General features: G+C 50.2%; 2 protein-coding genes across 2 annotated transcripts; both read right to left on the bottom strand.

Annotated features, from left to right (window-relative positions):
* Positions 1-400: 400 nt before the first annotated feature.
* On the bottom strand, positions 401-970 carry LOC149370494 (disabled homolog 1-like). Its single transcript, XM_089577870.1, has one exon. It carries the CDS (start codon positions 968-970, stop codon positions 401-403), a length of 570 nt encoding a protein of 189 aa, XP_089433996.1.
* Positions 971-13,991: 13,021 nt separating this feature from the next.
* Positions 13,992-14,615, bottom strand: LOC149370493 (disabled homolog 1-like). Its single transcript, XM_089577869.1, has one exon. The coding sequence runs from the start codon at positions 14,613-14,615 to the stop codon at positions 13,992-13,994; it is 624 nt and encodes a 207-aa protein (XP_089433995.1).
* Positions 14,616-16,059: the final 1,444 nt, after the last annotated feature.

Raw genomic sequence — 16,059 nt, 5'->3', positions numbered from 1 at the left:
CCCAATATCCTACTTGCTAGTTTCACCTTGCTTTTAAAGGCAGGTAGGAATAGGCGCAACTTTGTCACCAACTCAATTTCTGCAGCAACTGCTTCAGTCGTGTCTTCAACTTCCCCTGCACTTGGTATGGGCAGAGCAGCACTGCAGACGTGTTGGCGCCAGCGAGAATACATTCGTATCCGAGTCGATATAGGCGAGCAGGTTACGGGCATCACAGATGGAAATGCCACAGTCCACGGCAAGTGTGACGGGTTCGCTTGCGGCAGGGCGCCGAAGGGCAGGGTCCCTGGTTCGGGGCGGTGGAGCTGCGGCCATGTCTTTCCGGAGGCACCAGATTTCTTAAGGCTGGAGACTCGCCGCTCGAGGCATTGTTTAGGCTGGAGATACGTTCCTGGACTTCTCAGGTAGCTGAGGAGGTCTGGGCCCAGGCCTGCGGCTGTTGTCGAAGCTCTTGCTGGGCCACCCGCGAGGCGCGTTCCTTCGTATCCAGCCCAACCTGGCAAAGTGCGACCAGTGTCGCTTCCAGCTCCGTAGCCGCCTTCTCGGTCTTGATGGCTATGTAGCGGTATGTGTTGTCCAGTGCCATGTAGATGTAGCCGACAGCACGGGCGTCGCTGGTGTCTTGCGAGATGAAGGAAATGCGATGTACCGGATGGTAAAAGGGTAGCGCCCCGGTCTTTTCGTCCCGTATTCTAATTCCTTGGAGGGAGGCGTCCAGCTGGACCCTTTGCTGGTGCTGTCCGAAGGCGCGCAGAGATTCCTTGAATGTGCCCATGGCGTCCTTGCAAAACCGGTGCCTGCCGGCAACGGGAACCGCCTGCTTTCGAATGAGCTTGGCCCGGAAGAGGAGCTCCTCGCCGCCGAACCGGGACAGGTCGTCGCCCAGGCTGCTTCCTTGGTCCGTTTTGGGGCTGTGGTGGCTGTTGGAGCAGCGGTAGACGGCAAAACACGTCGAGGATCCGCTGTTCATCGCGTCCTCCGGCTAGGCTTTCTTCTTCTCCCTCTTCTTGACAGAGTCGTGAAGGACCAGACGCTTGTGCCGCGACTTCTTCATCGTTTTTTCAGGTACGTCAGCATCACATCACCTTTATTCAAAAATGGCTCTGGATATAGAAGCTATAGAGGCTGATTACTCGAAACTGGCCCTACAATTGGTAAAATTCACGAAAAAAATTAAAATGTTCACGAGCAACAGTACAAACAGTCTAAAAGTCGTGTAAACGGGAGGCCCCTGCCACACGAAAAGAGAAGAAGTGAAGAAAATTATCCCAAAGATTAGCCTTCTCAGATTCGTAAACACAACTCCACAGGCACCAGGCATCCAGAGGACGCAGCGACAAAAAATAGCCGTATCAAAATGACCTATTTCTCTCCATTGAAGAGCATGTATAACAGTTTTGTGAAGCAAAACAATTAAGTGCAGAAATCCAAGGACTATTTTAAAATTATATGTAAGCTATACAAGAACGATATGACTAAAGGGCAGAGTTACAGGCTTCCTAAATAAATAAAAAAATTATGGCGGTTAAAAACAACCCTGAAGTAGTGCCATTATACTGCACTCATTGCACTAGTAGCACACTTTTCAAAAGTTGGGTTTCTAAGTGTATGGCGTTGCCCATATTGAGAATCACTCAAAGAAAGGAAAAAATACTACTCATTAACTGTTACCAACCGCATCATGAAAATATTGATAAATTAACGGCTACGAAGAGATTGAAGTGGGATTCGCGTGCTGGTGGGAATGACGATCGCAGTGGGTAAGCGCCATTATCTAGAGGACAACAAGAACAACAACAACGATCGCAAGTTCGGAAGCTCTGGGCTCTCAAGCTTCTACCCATTCTAACAGAGGCGAACAACAAAATTGCGCGGTGTTTGATATTCATCTGCGATGACAATGCACTGTCATTAGGTGTCGTCCTTGCTTTTAGTTGCTTCCCTTGAACTTACCTTTTCTTCATATTTTCTCATATATACTTTGCCAAGTATGCCTTCGCTCATTATAGTTTTGTGCTCAAATCACCAGAAGGAAAAGATGAACAACTTTGCTGCGCTCTCTGATGAGCCATACGCTGCCACTTTCATTTTTGCTGAGTTATGCTTTGCAATTTTCAGTTTTCTTGAGTCAATCACGGTCACAATTAATCCTTACAAATTTACAATTAAGCCTTAAGAGTAGATGCGGTAGCACCTTCTCCTTTTTTTTCTTTTAATTCCTTTTTTTTGTCATTTCTTGGATGACCAATCCATAATCACATTTCTGACACATGGTCATCGATTACAGTAACAATTCCCGATTGCGTTGCCGATAACCAATCATCAGTCATATTTATCGATCACCAATTACCATTCACTCTCTAGATTATACTGCACGACATTCTACGCCACTACATATCCACACAGACACAGCATAATCCGCCTTTTCATTCAGAGCGATTTCTGACGCCTAAATTACACATTTATACTTGGTTTTATTTTTTAAGGTTACTGTGACATCATTAGAGATCCAAAACACAGGTTACTAGGTCACACACACCGCAACAGTTTCACTAGTTGGCCCTATAACACGCTAGAACGATACTTCGCCGCCTATGCATTGCATGACCAGAGAGCCTCGGCAGGAACTGCAATGGAGGCTATATTATTTTAACAATTTACCAATAAATCGATTGTGGAGTGGAATGAATGGCCGAAGTGTGCAGTGAACAGCCCGAATGTAGAAACGTTTGTTGATAATTTGAGAGCCTTTTGTATGTGAAACCCTTGTGTTCTCGGGTTCTTTTTTCGCATCATCATTTGCTCTTGCATGACGCTCTTGCATATCTTGTTTTTCATTTGTATCTGTGCTCATGAATACTTGGAGTCAAGCGACTGCCCCGTACTAAATAAATAAACAAATAAATATACACTGGGATTTGTTTCCGGGAGACGCAGTACGACGGCAGACGACGGGTTTTCAACAGAACGAGCTCCTTACGCTATGGCGTAAAAGCGGACATTCAACAGCGAATAATTTGCGGCGCATATATGACGTATGAAGGGCCCAGAAAAGTGCCGGAAATGGTGATGTTATTTTATTTTCTGGCAGAAGTGCTGCTGTGGCGGAGTAATTGCTAGCAGTACTGCAAGCCAGGTTACACATCTCTATTAGCCAGCAGCAAGTTCAACCTCAGCCTGCACTTGGCATGGGCGCAATGGTCCTGCAGACGTGTTGGCATCTTTGAGAATGCATTTGCACTCGAGACGATATAGGGGCGCGCGGAACGGACATAAGTGTCAGAACACAGTCACAGCATGTGCGGCGCGGTTCCTTGCGGTAGGGCACCCAACGACAGGGTTCCTGGTACGGAGCGGTGGAGCTGCGGCGATGTCTTTCCGAAGGCACCAGACAGCGGATCCAGAGCTGCAGAATGTTGGAGAGCCAACGTGAGTACTGGATGCTGCACATCCAATATGCCACGTGACTCCAGAGCGGCAGCCACGTATGTCGCGCTCACAAGATGCTGGATCTCACCTTGCAAAGAGTTCCATTCTGGCTGCAAGTGGAGGAGTGCGCAAATCGTGTGAGTCGTTCTTGGGGTTGGAGACTTGGCGATCGAGGCATTCGTTAGGCTGAACATACCTTCCTGTATGACTCGGTTAGCTGAGGTGGTCGACGCCCAGGCCAGCGGCTGCTGTCGAAGAACTTGCTGGGTCACCCGCGAGGGCCGTTCCTTCGTATCCAGCCCACCCTGGCTAAGGGCGATTACAATGCATTGTCAATAGGTGTCATCCTTACTTATAATTGTTTCTCTTGAACTTATGTTTTCTTCGTATTTTCTCAATTACTTTGCTAGGTATGTCATCGCTCATTGCACGTTCTTGCTCAAAAAAAACAGAAGAAAGTGCTGAAGTTTGCTGTGCTCTGATGAGCCATATGCTGCCATTTTAATTTTTGCTGAATTATGCTTAGTAAGTTTCAGTCTTCTTGTGTCATTAGTGGTCATAATTAGTCCTTAGAAATTTGACAAACTCTGTTCTCTGACCTTCCCGTGGCAGGCACCTTCCAGTCTGTCCCCTGCTGGTGGAGAGAGAGATCTCCCGCTGCCCACTTTGCTACCTGCCGGGTGGCAGCTGGCGAGTGCACACACTACTTCACCACAGAACGACGCATTACACTTTCTTCACGGTGGGAATTATAATGCTAACGCATTAACATGCGACCGCAGCTGACATTGCTTTTCACTACGTGGTATAGATGGCGCCGTAGACTGCTTTCCTGGTGCTTGTTACTTTTCCTGCGTGGGTCTGAGATGAGGTTTTTGGGAGATTTTAGTGCGCACTGTGGTAAAATGAAGCAGCGAATGCAACATCCGATGACCTTTCGGAATTGGTAGTGAAGCCCTTTGAATTCGGCAGTGCTTCTGCTACATTTCAACGGTTTATGAACACACGGTATCGCGTTACTTTAAATGCTTCATTTGTCGGTGGAACCTTGATGGTGCCATTTTTGGGGAAATCATTCTACGAACATTGCGGACCCATCACTCGTGTCTGGGGTTGCTTGAACCAAGCAGGCTTATTTCTCAACTCGAAAAAAGTCCCGGTTTAGCGAGCATGGATCCTTGGTCCTCGGAAACCACATCCAGGAACACAGCTTGAAGCCAGATCGTCGGAACACTGCAGCTGTTTAGAGCTTTACGCCCTCGCAGGTAGTCAAGAATCATTGTAGCTTTTTGGGACGTGCTTTAATTTCGGCCGTTTTATTCACCGCTTCTCCCACAGTGCCTACCGAGCGACGTGTCTTCTACACGAAGACGCTTCTTTTGAATGGACGAACGACTGCGACGCCTTATTCCGTCAATCGAAGTTCTTGACGATGGATCCTGTCCTTCCACAGTTCGATATATCCGGACGAGGAGAAGTTCACAGGGATGATTGGGGTGTTTGAACAGGGATGATTGAGGTGCTGTTCTGGTTCAACGAAAGAACAACCCTGAGCATGCTATTTCATACGCGAGCAGATCCCTCATAAAGGCGGTGCACAATCACACGGTCAACGAACATCGTTCATTATTTATGGGAGTTTACGTCCCAAAGCGACTCAGGCTATGAAGGACACCGTAGTGAAGGACTCCGAAAATTTCGACCACCTAGGGTTCTTAAACGTGCACTGACATCGCTCAGTACACGGGCCACTAGAATTTCGCCTCTATCGAAATGTGACTGCCGCGGGCGGGATCGAACCCGCGTCTTTCGGGTAAGCAGCAAAGCGCGGAAGAGCTGAACGCTATTATTCGTACTGCTTGATTTTGAACTACTTGTAAGGATGTCAAACGAATACTGTTAGTGTTACGCTAGCCTATTCTCCAATAGGAGATACGCGAATGTATGAACGAGTTGTAAACGTTAATATATAGTGAATGCTGAGCAAAGTATGAAGGTGTTCTGAGTAAAACCCGTAAGCCCGCAGCAATCTTGGATCTGATGCGGCTATGTGGGAATGAAATTTTAGGTAGTGGTCTCATTCTACTCCTAAAAATAATGTTGACTTGCTGAATGCGATAAAGTTTCCTCCAGTACAGATGGGAGAAACGCTGCAAGCTCTCCAGGAAAGCGGGCGACTTCACATCCTCCTCACATGCCCTACCTGACCAGCGCCGGATAACTACCGACGGCTTGAAGCGAATGGCCCTCCAAGGGCTTTTAAGGCCAGCCCCTTAAGGGCTGCCTCGTGCGACGCAAGCGGGTTGGGGGGGGGGGGGGGGGGATGAATGTTTTTACAACCACCACGTGATTTGCCGCTGCGGAGAGATGAACAGTACCAACATAGTTTTATCGGCATTCGACTGTAATTTGTGTCGAGAGAGACAGGAATACAGATTGGCGGAGTGGGTATTCGGTTTGGGCGCAAGGGCTGTTATGCTTACATCAGATTTATATAACATGGTGTCAGCAGCATACAATATATATTACAAAGAGGAGAGACGTTTAGGTAAACTATTTACGTAAATTAAGAATAAATTTGGGCGAGAATCGATCCTTGCGGCAAACCCATGCTGAAAATCTTAATTTCGTATGAAACACCAGGAACACAAGCAATCTGAGGTCTGTTAGATAACTCTTAATTTTGTAATAAAGGCGGACCAGTTATACGTATTTGAGACAGAAATGGTAATAGCGCTGCAGTTAATCATCATCATTTATACGTACTTCTTCCAACTTACTAAATATTATAAGATGATTAACTTCGTCAAAGGCATTCGAGAAAGAAACAAAAACAGAAAATAGTGAATGTTTGGACGATGAAAACGGTGGAAGGCATCCGAAGCAGGATCATTAAACATAACAACTTGAAGTGCTAAAATATTTGGAGGAGGCTTCAGCTTCGCCTTAATAGCAGGTGCGGTAGCGTCTTCGCTTTTTTTCTCTTCTTATTCCGTCTCTTTCTCATTCAGCAAAGTTTACCAATCCACAATCACATTCCAACACACGCTCATCGATTACAATAACGATTACTGATTGCGTTACCGATAACCAATCACGAATCAAAATTATCGCTCACCGATCACAGTCTAGGTTACAGTGCACGACGTACTCCGCTACTAGCGATCCGTACACACACACACCATAACACCGGCTTTTCATTCCGCGCGATTTCTGACACTCAAATAGCATATTTATGTTTGGTTTTATTAAAAAACAAATTAGTATGGCATCAGTACAGATCCCAAACACACGTGTCTAAGTAACGCAGATCGCAACGGTTTCACCAGGTGCCCCTCAAACAAGCTCTAACCAACGGTCCTTCGTGGCCTGTGCGTTGTATGACCAGAGAGACTGGGTCGGAACCGCAATAGCGGCTTTATACTTGTAATGATTTGTTCATATACACTCGGATTTTTTTCGACTGACGCAGGACGACGGCAGAGGCCGGGGTATAGCGTAAAAGCGGACATTCTAAAGAAGATAATCCGCTGCGCATACATGACACATCAAGGATACAGAAATATTCCACAAATGGTGATGTTATTATATTTTATTTTCAAGCAGAAGTGCCGTTGTGGCGGAGCCATTAGACACCTTTAGCATACCGTGTACCGGGATACCACTACCGGTACCGGGGTACCGGGAGCCCGCGCGCGGACAATGCGCATGCGCAAATCGTCTTGGCGGCTCCAGATGGCGCCACGTACACGGCAGCTGCGCGTGCGCCAGCAGCATCGGGACCAATGAGAGCGCGCTCAGCGGTGGTGGGCCGGCTCCCGGTACTCAGGTAACGGTAACGCTAACATGGTGCACGGTATGCTAAAGGTGTCTTGCCGGCAATCTCCGCAAAAAATAGCCAGCAGCAACTTCAAGAACCAAAAAGGTTTTATTCTTGTGCAGCACATATTTACACTGGTCGCAAATTTAGATGGTTCCAGAACTTTGAAAATGCTGGCTCTAGTATCTTCACACAATAAATATATTTAATCACTGTCATCTTCATATCCATTCGGAATTACACTCTTTTGTGCTTTGTACTTTAGAAATCGGACCAAGTTATCTTTGGCTGTAGCGATCACTGGAAAATGAGCAGTGGACCCCAATATCCTACTGGGTAGATTCACCGTGCTTTTAAAGGCATGTATGAATAGGCGCAACTTTGTCACCCACCAACTCAATTTCTGCAGCAACTGCTTAAGTCCTGTCTCCAACCGCTCCCTGCACTTGCTATGGGCGGAATAGCACTGCAGACGTGTTGGCATCTGCGAGAATACATTTGTATCCGAGTCGATATAGGTGCGTAGGTAACAGGCATCACAGATGGAAATGCCACAGTCCACGGCAAGTGTGACGCGGTCGCTTGCGGCAGGGCGCCGAAGGGTAGGGTCCATGTCCGTCCAGAGGCACCAGACTGCGAGGCCAGAGCTGCAGAATGTAGATGCACAGCGGTGGAGCGCCAACGTGCGTAGTAGATATTGCCACGTATCATTGTAGTGTTTGTTCGTTCACGCTCAAGGGTGCAGGAAAGGGCTGTTATCATTTTTGTTCGTGACGCGAGAAGCGACCAGTCTAATCTCGATTGATCACAGCCATGAAAGGCTGCATCTAGGTTTTTCCAGATTACTGTAGATGATCTTGTCCTGCTATCTGGAAGTTTCCTTGCCGGCTTTAAATTGAGCGATGCCGCGAGCGGCGGGCATTCGTAGTTCGACGATTGACGAGCACGCTTGTTGCTTAAGCCGCCAATGAGTGATTCAGTTCCTTTTGCGGGCGCAAGTCAGCCCAAATAAAGAGCTTCGTTTGAAAGTATTTCTGGTGTCTTCCTGACCGCTGGACTGCTGTCACTACAACGTGACATCTGGTGGAGGCGCTGGGTAGTCTTCTAGGTACCGGACACCCCCAGCAAGTCGTGACGCCAGCCCTCTGAGTCATTCACCGGAGGACCTGACTCCAGTACACCGCGCAAGCCGACGTCTGTTAGGCGACGCACCTGAGTTCGGGACCCTGCCGGACTCTACCCGGAAGCGAAAGCAAGTACCAACGTCCACCATGAGCTTGCCCCAGACGACCACTCCAATCATTCTGCAGCAGCCCCGGGTGCCACCAACCTTCGACGCTTCGTCTGGTGCCGACCCCGAAGAATGGCTGGAGCAGTTCGACCGTGTGGCTGTCTTCAACAACTGGGACGATGCCATGAAATTTAGGTACGTCTTCTTCGCCCTGGAGGGATCAGCAAGAGTCTGGTTCGAGAATGAGGAAGCCAGCCTTGCCAACTGGGAAACCTTCAAGGAACAGCTTTTGAAGACCTTCAGAAACGTCGTGCGAAAGGAGAGAGCCCAGCAGCTCCTGCAGTCTCGCATACATCACCCCAACGAGACCGTTGCAGTGTGTACTGAGGAGATGAAGCGTCTCTTCCGGCGTGCCGACATGAACATGAAAGAAGAAGAGAAGGTGAAGTTGCTTATGCGAGGAGTTAAAGAGCAACTCTTTGCCGGCCTCGTCCGCAACCCACCGAAAACTCTCGCGGAATTCGTAGAAGAGGCATCCACAATGGAAAAAACCCTTGACGCCCGAGCCCGCCAATATGACCGCCAGCAGCGCGTCTTCTCAGCAAACTGCCTGGACACCTTTAACAACGATAACCTGCGAGAGGTTATCCGTCAAGTTGTGCGAGAAGAGCTCCGACGATTGCTGCCAACGGGAACGCAGCCGCAGCTTTCATCGCTCGCTGCCGTCGTCCGGGACGAGGTTCAACAGGCCTTGGGTGTGACGCCGACACCCACGCAGCGTCTGCAGCCCCCAGCCATGACTTACGCCGCAGCTGTGCGCCGTCCTGCCCCTCGACGACGGGACCCAAGCCCCTATCGCCCTCAGCCAGCTGCGTTGGATCGCCGCCCACTCGCCCCAACCCGCCCGTCCTACGAGCGACGCGCGCAGCCGAGGAAATGCGACGAGTGGAGAACTCCCGACCAGCGCCGCCCACTATGCTTCCACTGCGGCGAAGCCGGTCACATTCTCCGGTACTGCCCATACAGGAGAATGGGCATCCGAGGATTTTCTTACGACGCCCCACGACCCCGACCCGGCCAGCGACCAGCCGAAATCGAGGAGTTTTTGCGTCGGGAAGAATACTCATCTCCGAGTCGCCTTTCGCGTTCTCCGTCGCCGTCATCACCGCGCTATGTATCTCCTAGCCGAGGCTACGCAGTGCGTGGACGCTCCCCCAGCCCCCGAAGGTTAAACTAAATAAAGCAGCCTCTGGAGGTGAGGTTGCTTCTGAGCGCAAGAACAAAGATCCTCCATCGACGAAAACGCAAGTCCATGCCTCCACTACGACGACTACACCGACGACGACGACGACCACGACGACGACGACGCGGCCAGACTTGAACCTTATACCACCGCCCAGAGAAGTAACGTCGGAATACGCCCACCGCAGTCTCACTGCCCGACAAAGTCGAAACCGTACACCGAAGACAACGTGCAATACGAAAACGCGAACAAGTGACCTTGAAGTTATGGTCGACGATCACGCGGTTACTGCCTTGGTGGACACCGGAGCTGACTACTCCGTCATGAGTGGGCCGCTCGCTGTCCGACTCAGGAAGGTAACAACAACTTGGGATGGCCCGCTGATCCGCACCGCAGGTGGCAACATGATTACGCCGTCAGGACGCTGCACCGCGAGAGTTACTGTAAACGGGAGAACCTATGCGACAACCTTCCTGATTCTACAGCAGTGCTCGCGAGACGTGATTTTGGGAATGGACTTCCTAAATGAACATCGAGCGATCATCGACCTTCGATCTAAGTCGATCAAGCTTTCCACGGACAAAGCCATACCTGTTGCGACGAGCGCGACTCATCACGTTGCCTTAAACGTCCTCGACGAAGCATTGAGCGTGCCGCCCCGATCAAGTGTCCTCGCCTGCATAGGTACTGGAGACATCGAAAATGCCGATGGCGTCATCGAGGGGAACACCCAGTTACTCCTGGATCGAGGATTGGGAGTCGCAAGAGGAGTCGCCGAAATCCGACATGGCCAAGCCCAGGTGTTGCTAACCAACTTCACCGAAGAATACCGGCATCTAAACAAAGGTACGACGATCGCTTTCCTCGACGAGCTGGCAGACATCAGAGACATATTTGCCCTACCCGACCAACCCGTAGAACCATCTGACCAAAGACATCAACCAACGTTTGATATCAACGCAGCATTACCACGGAGCAGACAAAACCAAATACGCAGTCTTCTTCAAAAGTACAGCGATTGCTTCTCATCAGCATCGAATGTGCGACGAACCCGGCTTGCCAAGCACCGCATTGTCACAGACGAACACGCCCGACCACTGCGACAGAGCCCCTACCGCGTATCGCCGCTAGAACGCCAAGCTATCCGCAAGCAAGTTGAGGAAATGCTTCGTGACGACGTCATCCAGCCATCGAGGAGCCCCTGGGCAGCACCAGTCGTCCTAGTGAAAAAGAAAGACGGCACCCTTCGCTTTTGCGTCGATTACCGCCGCCTGAACAGCATTACGAAGAAGGATGTCTACCCCCTCCCCCGCATCGACGATACACTGGACCGGCTGTGCAATGCGAAGTACTTCTCATCGATGTACCTGAAGAGCGGCTACTGGCAAATTGAAGTCGACGAAAGAGATCGCGAAAAGACTGCGTTCATCACACCAGACGGACTCTTCGAGTTCAAGGTCATGCCATTCGGCCTCTGCTCTGCCCCAGCGACATTCCAGCGAGTAATGGATACGGTGCTCGCAGGCTTGAAGTGGCAAATTTGTCTAGTCTACTTAGATGACGTTGTTGTCTTCTCCACAAGCTTTGAGGACCACCTCAGAAGGCTTGGGACAGTGCTGGAAACAATCAAGTCTTCAGGCCTAACACTGAAACCAGAGAAGTGCCACTTCGCCTACGAGCAGCTACTGTTCCTTGGTCACGTCGTAAGCAAGGATGGAGTTCGCCCAGACGCTCAGAAGACGGCTGCGATCGCAGAGTTTCCACAGCCTAATGACAAGAAAGCTATACGCAGATTTCTTGGATTGTGCGCTTATTACCGGCGATTCGTCAAGAACTTTTCGCGCATCGCTGAGCCTTTGACCCAACTTACCAAGGCGGACGTGCCTTTTAAATGGGAAATGCCGCAAGAGGAAGCTTTCAAAGAGCTAAAGCGCCGCTTACAGTACCCCCCTGTGCTCGGGCACTTTGATGAAAACGCCGAAACCGAAATCCATACCGATGCCAGCAGTGTGGGCTTAGGAGCAGTGCTCGTTCAGAAAAATGGTGTAGAGGAAAAAGTTATCGCGTACGCTAGCCGTTCACTGTCGAAAGCCGAAGCCAACTATTCGACGACTGAGAAAGAATGTCTCGCCATTATTTGGGCCACGTCGAAATTTCGCCCCTACCTGTACGGACGACCATTCAAGGTTGTGAGCGATCACCATGCTCTGTGCTGGCTAGCCAATCTGAAAGATCCCTCCGGACGCCTTGCTCGTTTGAGCCTGCGTCTTCAAGAATTCGACATAACTGTAGTCTACAAATCTGGCCGCAAGCATTCCGACGCAGACTGCTTGTCGCGAGCCCCCGTCGACGCAGCAAGCGAAGAAGACGACGATGCTTTCTTAGGACCGGTAAGCGCCAGGAGTTTCGCGCAGCAGCAGCTCCCCGATCCTGAGTTGCAAAGCATAGTTGATTACCTGAAAGGCAAGACTGCATCGCCTCCTCAAGGATTCAAGCGCCAACTGGCGTCATTCGTCGTTCACAATAATGTCCTCCTGAAGAAGAACTTCGCGTCCAACAGAACAGTACATCTTCTTGTCGTACCCAAGAATCTTAGGCAAGAAATTATGCAGGCATGTCATGATGAGCCGACTGCGGGGCATCTCGGGATTGCTCGCACGTTGCACCGCATCCAGGAGAAGTATTATTGGCCGCGGCTAGCTGCCGATGTTTCCCATTATGTGAAAACGTGCCGTGAGTGTCAGCGACGCAAAACACCTCCGATTAGACCAGCCGGACTCCTGAACCCCATACAACCTCCAACTAAGCCCTTTCAGCAAATAGGAATGGACCTCCTCGGCCCCTTTTCGACTTCATCATCAGGTAACAAATGGATCATCGTGGCCACCGACTACATGACCCGATACGCCGAAGCAAAAGCGTTGCCTAATGGTACCGCAACAGAAGTCGCAAAATTTTTTGTCGAACAAATTCTCCTGCGACACGGCGCCCCCGAAGTGCTCATCACAGACAGAGGGACGGCATTTACAGCGGAGCTGACGCAAGCCATTTTAAAGTATAGCCAGACAAGCCATCGGAGGACAACTGCCTATCATCCGCAAACCAACGGACTCACAGAGCGTCTGAACAAGACCATCGCAGACATGCTCTCCATGTACATCGACGCCGAACACAAGACGTGGGACTCTATTCTGCCCTACGTGATCTTCGCCTATAATACTGCCGCCCAGGAGACAACCAGGTTTACTCCATTCCAGCTGGTATACGGCAGGAAGCCCACGACAACACTCGACGCAATGCTCGCGCACGTTTCCGACGAAGACAACCTCGACGTCGCCGCCTACCTTCATCGCGCCGAGGAAGCCCGAAGACTTGCGCGGCTTCGCATTCAAGACCAGCAGCACACCGACGCCCGACGCTACAATCTGCGCCGCCGAGACACGCATTACAAGCCAGGTGATCGGGTTTGGATATGGACGCCAGTTCGCCGCCGTGGATTGAGCGAAAAGTTGCTGCGACGCTACTTTGGCCCGTACAGGGTTCTCCGTCGCATCGGTGACCTCGACTATGAGGTCATCCCCGACGGCACGACAGCATCTCAGCGACGCCGCCCACGCCCGGAAGTCGTACATGTCGTACGCCTGAAGCCATATTATGAACGCTGAAGGACTCGAAGTTTTCATTCTCCGTGTTTATTTTCATTTTAAAGCATCGAGACGATGCTTCTTTGGAAGGGGAGTAATGCCACGTATCATTGTAGTGTTTGTTCGTTCACGCTCAAGGGTGCAGGAAAGGGCTGTTATCATTTTTGTTCGCGACGCGAGAAGCGACCAGTCTAATCTCGATTGATCACAGCCATGAAAGGCTGCATCTAGGTTTTTCCAGATTACTGTAGATGATCTTGTCCTGCTATCTGGAAGTTTCCTTGCCGGCTTTAAATTGAGCGATGCCGCGAGCGGCGGGCATTCGTAGTTCGACGATTGACGAGCACGCTTGTTGCTTACGCCGCCACTGAGTGATTCAGTTCCTTTTGCGGGCGCAAGTCAGCCCAAATAAAGAGCTTCGTTTGAAAGTATTTCTGGTGTCCTCCTGACCGCTGGACTGCCGTCACTACAACGTGACAATATTACAGGTCGGATATATGAAGTGAGTCCAGCGCGGCAGTGACGTATGTGGCACTCATCATCAGTGGGATCTCTCTTTGAAAAGAGTTCCATTGAGACTGCAAGTGGAGGAGTTCCCCAACCGTGTAAGTCGTTTTTGGGGCTTTAGTCTTGCCGCTCCGAGGCATTCTTTAGGCTGGATATACCTTCCTGCATGTCTCCGTTAGCTGGGGTGGTCTGGGCCCAGGCCTGTGGCTGGTGTCGAAGCTCTTGCGGGGCCTCCCGCGAGGCGCGTTCCTTCGTATCCAGCCCAACCTGGCAAAGGGCGACCAGCCACGCCCCCATGTCGGCAGCCGCCTTCTCGATCTTGATGGCTATATAGCGGTACGTGTTGTCCAGGGTCATGTAGATGTACCCGACAGCACGGGCGTCGCTGGCGTCTTCCGAGACGAACGAAATGCGATGCGCCGGATGGTGGAACGGTAGAGCCCCGGCCTTTTCGTCGGGTGTCCTGACACCTTGAATGGAGACAGGCAGGTGGACTCTCCGCTTGTGCTGTCGGGATGAGCGCACAGCCTCCTTGAGTCGGCCCATGGCGTCCTGGCACAAGCGGTGGCCGTGGGCAACGGGTACCGCCAGCTTGCCGATGATCTTGGCCCGGAAGAGGAGTCCCTCCCCCTCGAACCGGGGCCGGTCGCCGCCATGGCTGCCTCCTTGGTCCGTTTTGGGGCTGCGACGGTTGTTAGAGCAGCGGTAGACGTCAAACCACGTCGAGAGACGGCTGTCCATGGCATCCTCCGGTTAGGCTTTCTTCTTCTGTCTCTTCCTCGCAGAGCCACGGAGCAGCGCGTTTATGCCCCGAATTCTTCCTCATTTTTTCAGTTACGCCAGCGTCATCTTTATTGAGAAATGGCTCTGGATGTAGAAGCTATAGAGGCTGATTAATCGAAACTGGTCCTACCATTGGTGAAATGCTCACAAGCAACAGCACACATAGTCTAAAAGTCGTGTGAAGCGAAAGGGCCTAGGGTAACGGAGTGTTCCGAACGCCGTTAGTGCAGACAGCGGTAAAGTAGCATGTTGAAATCCGCAGACTGTTGGCACGACGGAACAAAAGAAGCTGATCTCTTTATGATATCAAGGGGAGGCCCCTGCCACTTGAAAAGAGAAGAGAAGAAAATTAGCCCAAAGATTAGCCTTCTCAGATTCGTAAACGCAACTCCGAAGGCACTAGGCATTCAGAGGACTGAGTGACACAAAATAGCCGCATCAAAATGTCCAATTTCACTCCATTGAAGAGTATCGATAACAGTTTTGAGAAGCAGTTATCAAGTGCAGAAATCCAAAGACTACTTTAAAATTATATGTAAGCTAGACAAGAACGTTGTGATTCAAGGGCAGAGTTACAGGCTTCCTAAATAAATAAAAATTATGGCGGTTAAAAACAATCCTGAAGTAGTAACATTTTAGTGCGCTCATTGCACTATAGTAGCGCACTTTCCAAAAGTCGGGTTTCTAAGTGTGCGGCGTTGCCCATATTAAGAATCACTGAAAGAAAGGAAAAAATACTACTCATTAACTGTTACCAGCCGCAACATGAAAACATTGATAAATTAACGCAAGCCGATCTCTCAGAAAGGCGGTGCGCAATCACACAGTTACCGAATTTTGTTTATTGTTTATCGGGGTTTAACGCCCCCAAAGAGACTCAGGCTATACCGTAGTGAAGGACTCCGAAAATTTCGACCACACGGGGTTCTTTAACGCGCACGGACATCGCTCAGTACACGGGCCTCTAGAATTTCGCCTCCATCGAAATTTGGCCGCCGCAGGCGGGATCGAACCCGCGTCTTTCGGGCATGCAGCAAAGCGCGGAAGGGCTGAACGCTACTATTCGGACTGCTTGATTTTGAACTACTTGTAAGGATGTCAAATGAATACTGTTAGTGTTACGCCAGCCTATTATACAATTGGAGAGACGCGAATTCATGAACGAATTGTAAACTGTTAGTAGTGAGGGCTAAGCAAAGTATGAAGGGGTTCTGAGTAAAACCCTTATGCCCGCAGTAATCTTGGATCTGATGCGAGCTATGCAGGAATGAAATTTTAGGTGGCGATATCATTTGACTCCTAAAAATAATGTTGACTTGCTGACTGCGATAAAGTTCGGTCTTATACAGATGGGAGGAACGCTGCAAGCTCTGTGGGAAAGCGGGTGACTTCACATCCTCCT

Source organism: Amblyomma mixtum, chromosome 1, assembly GCF_055824585.1.
Source record: "Amblyomma mixtum isolate Tamu chromosome 1, ASM5582458v1, whole genome shotgun sequence".
NCBI classification, from domain to species: Eukaryota; Metazoa; Arthropoda; class Arachnida; order Ixodida; family Ixodidae; genus Amblyomma; species Amblyomma mixtum.
The sequence above is the reverse complement of the archived record's forward strand: the minus strand, read 5'-3'. Positions and strand labels throughout refer to the sequence as shown.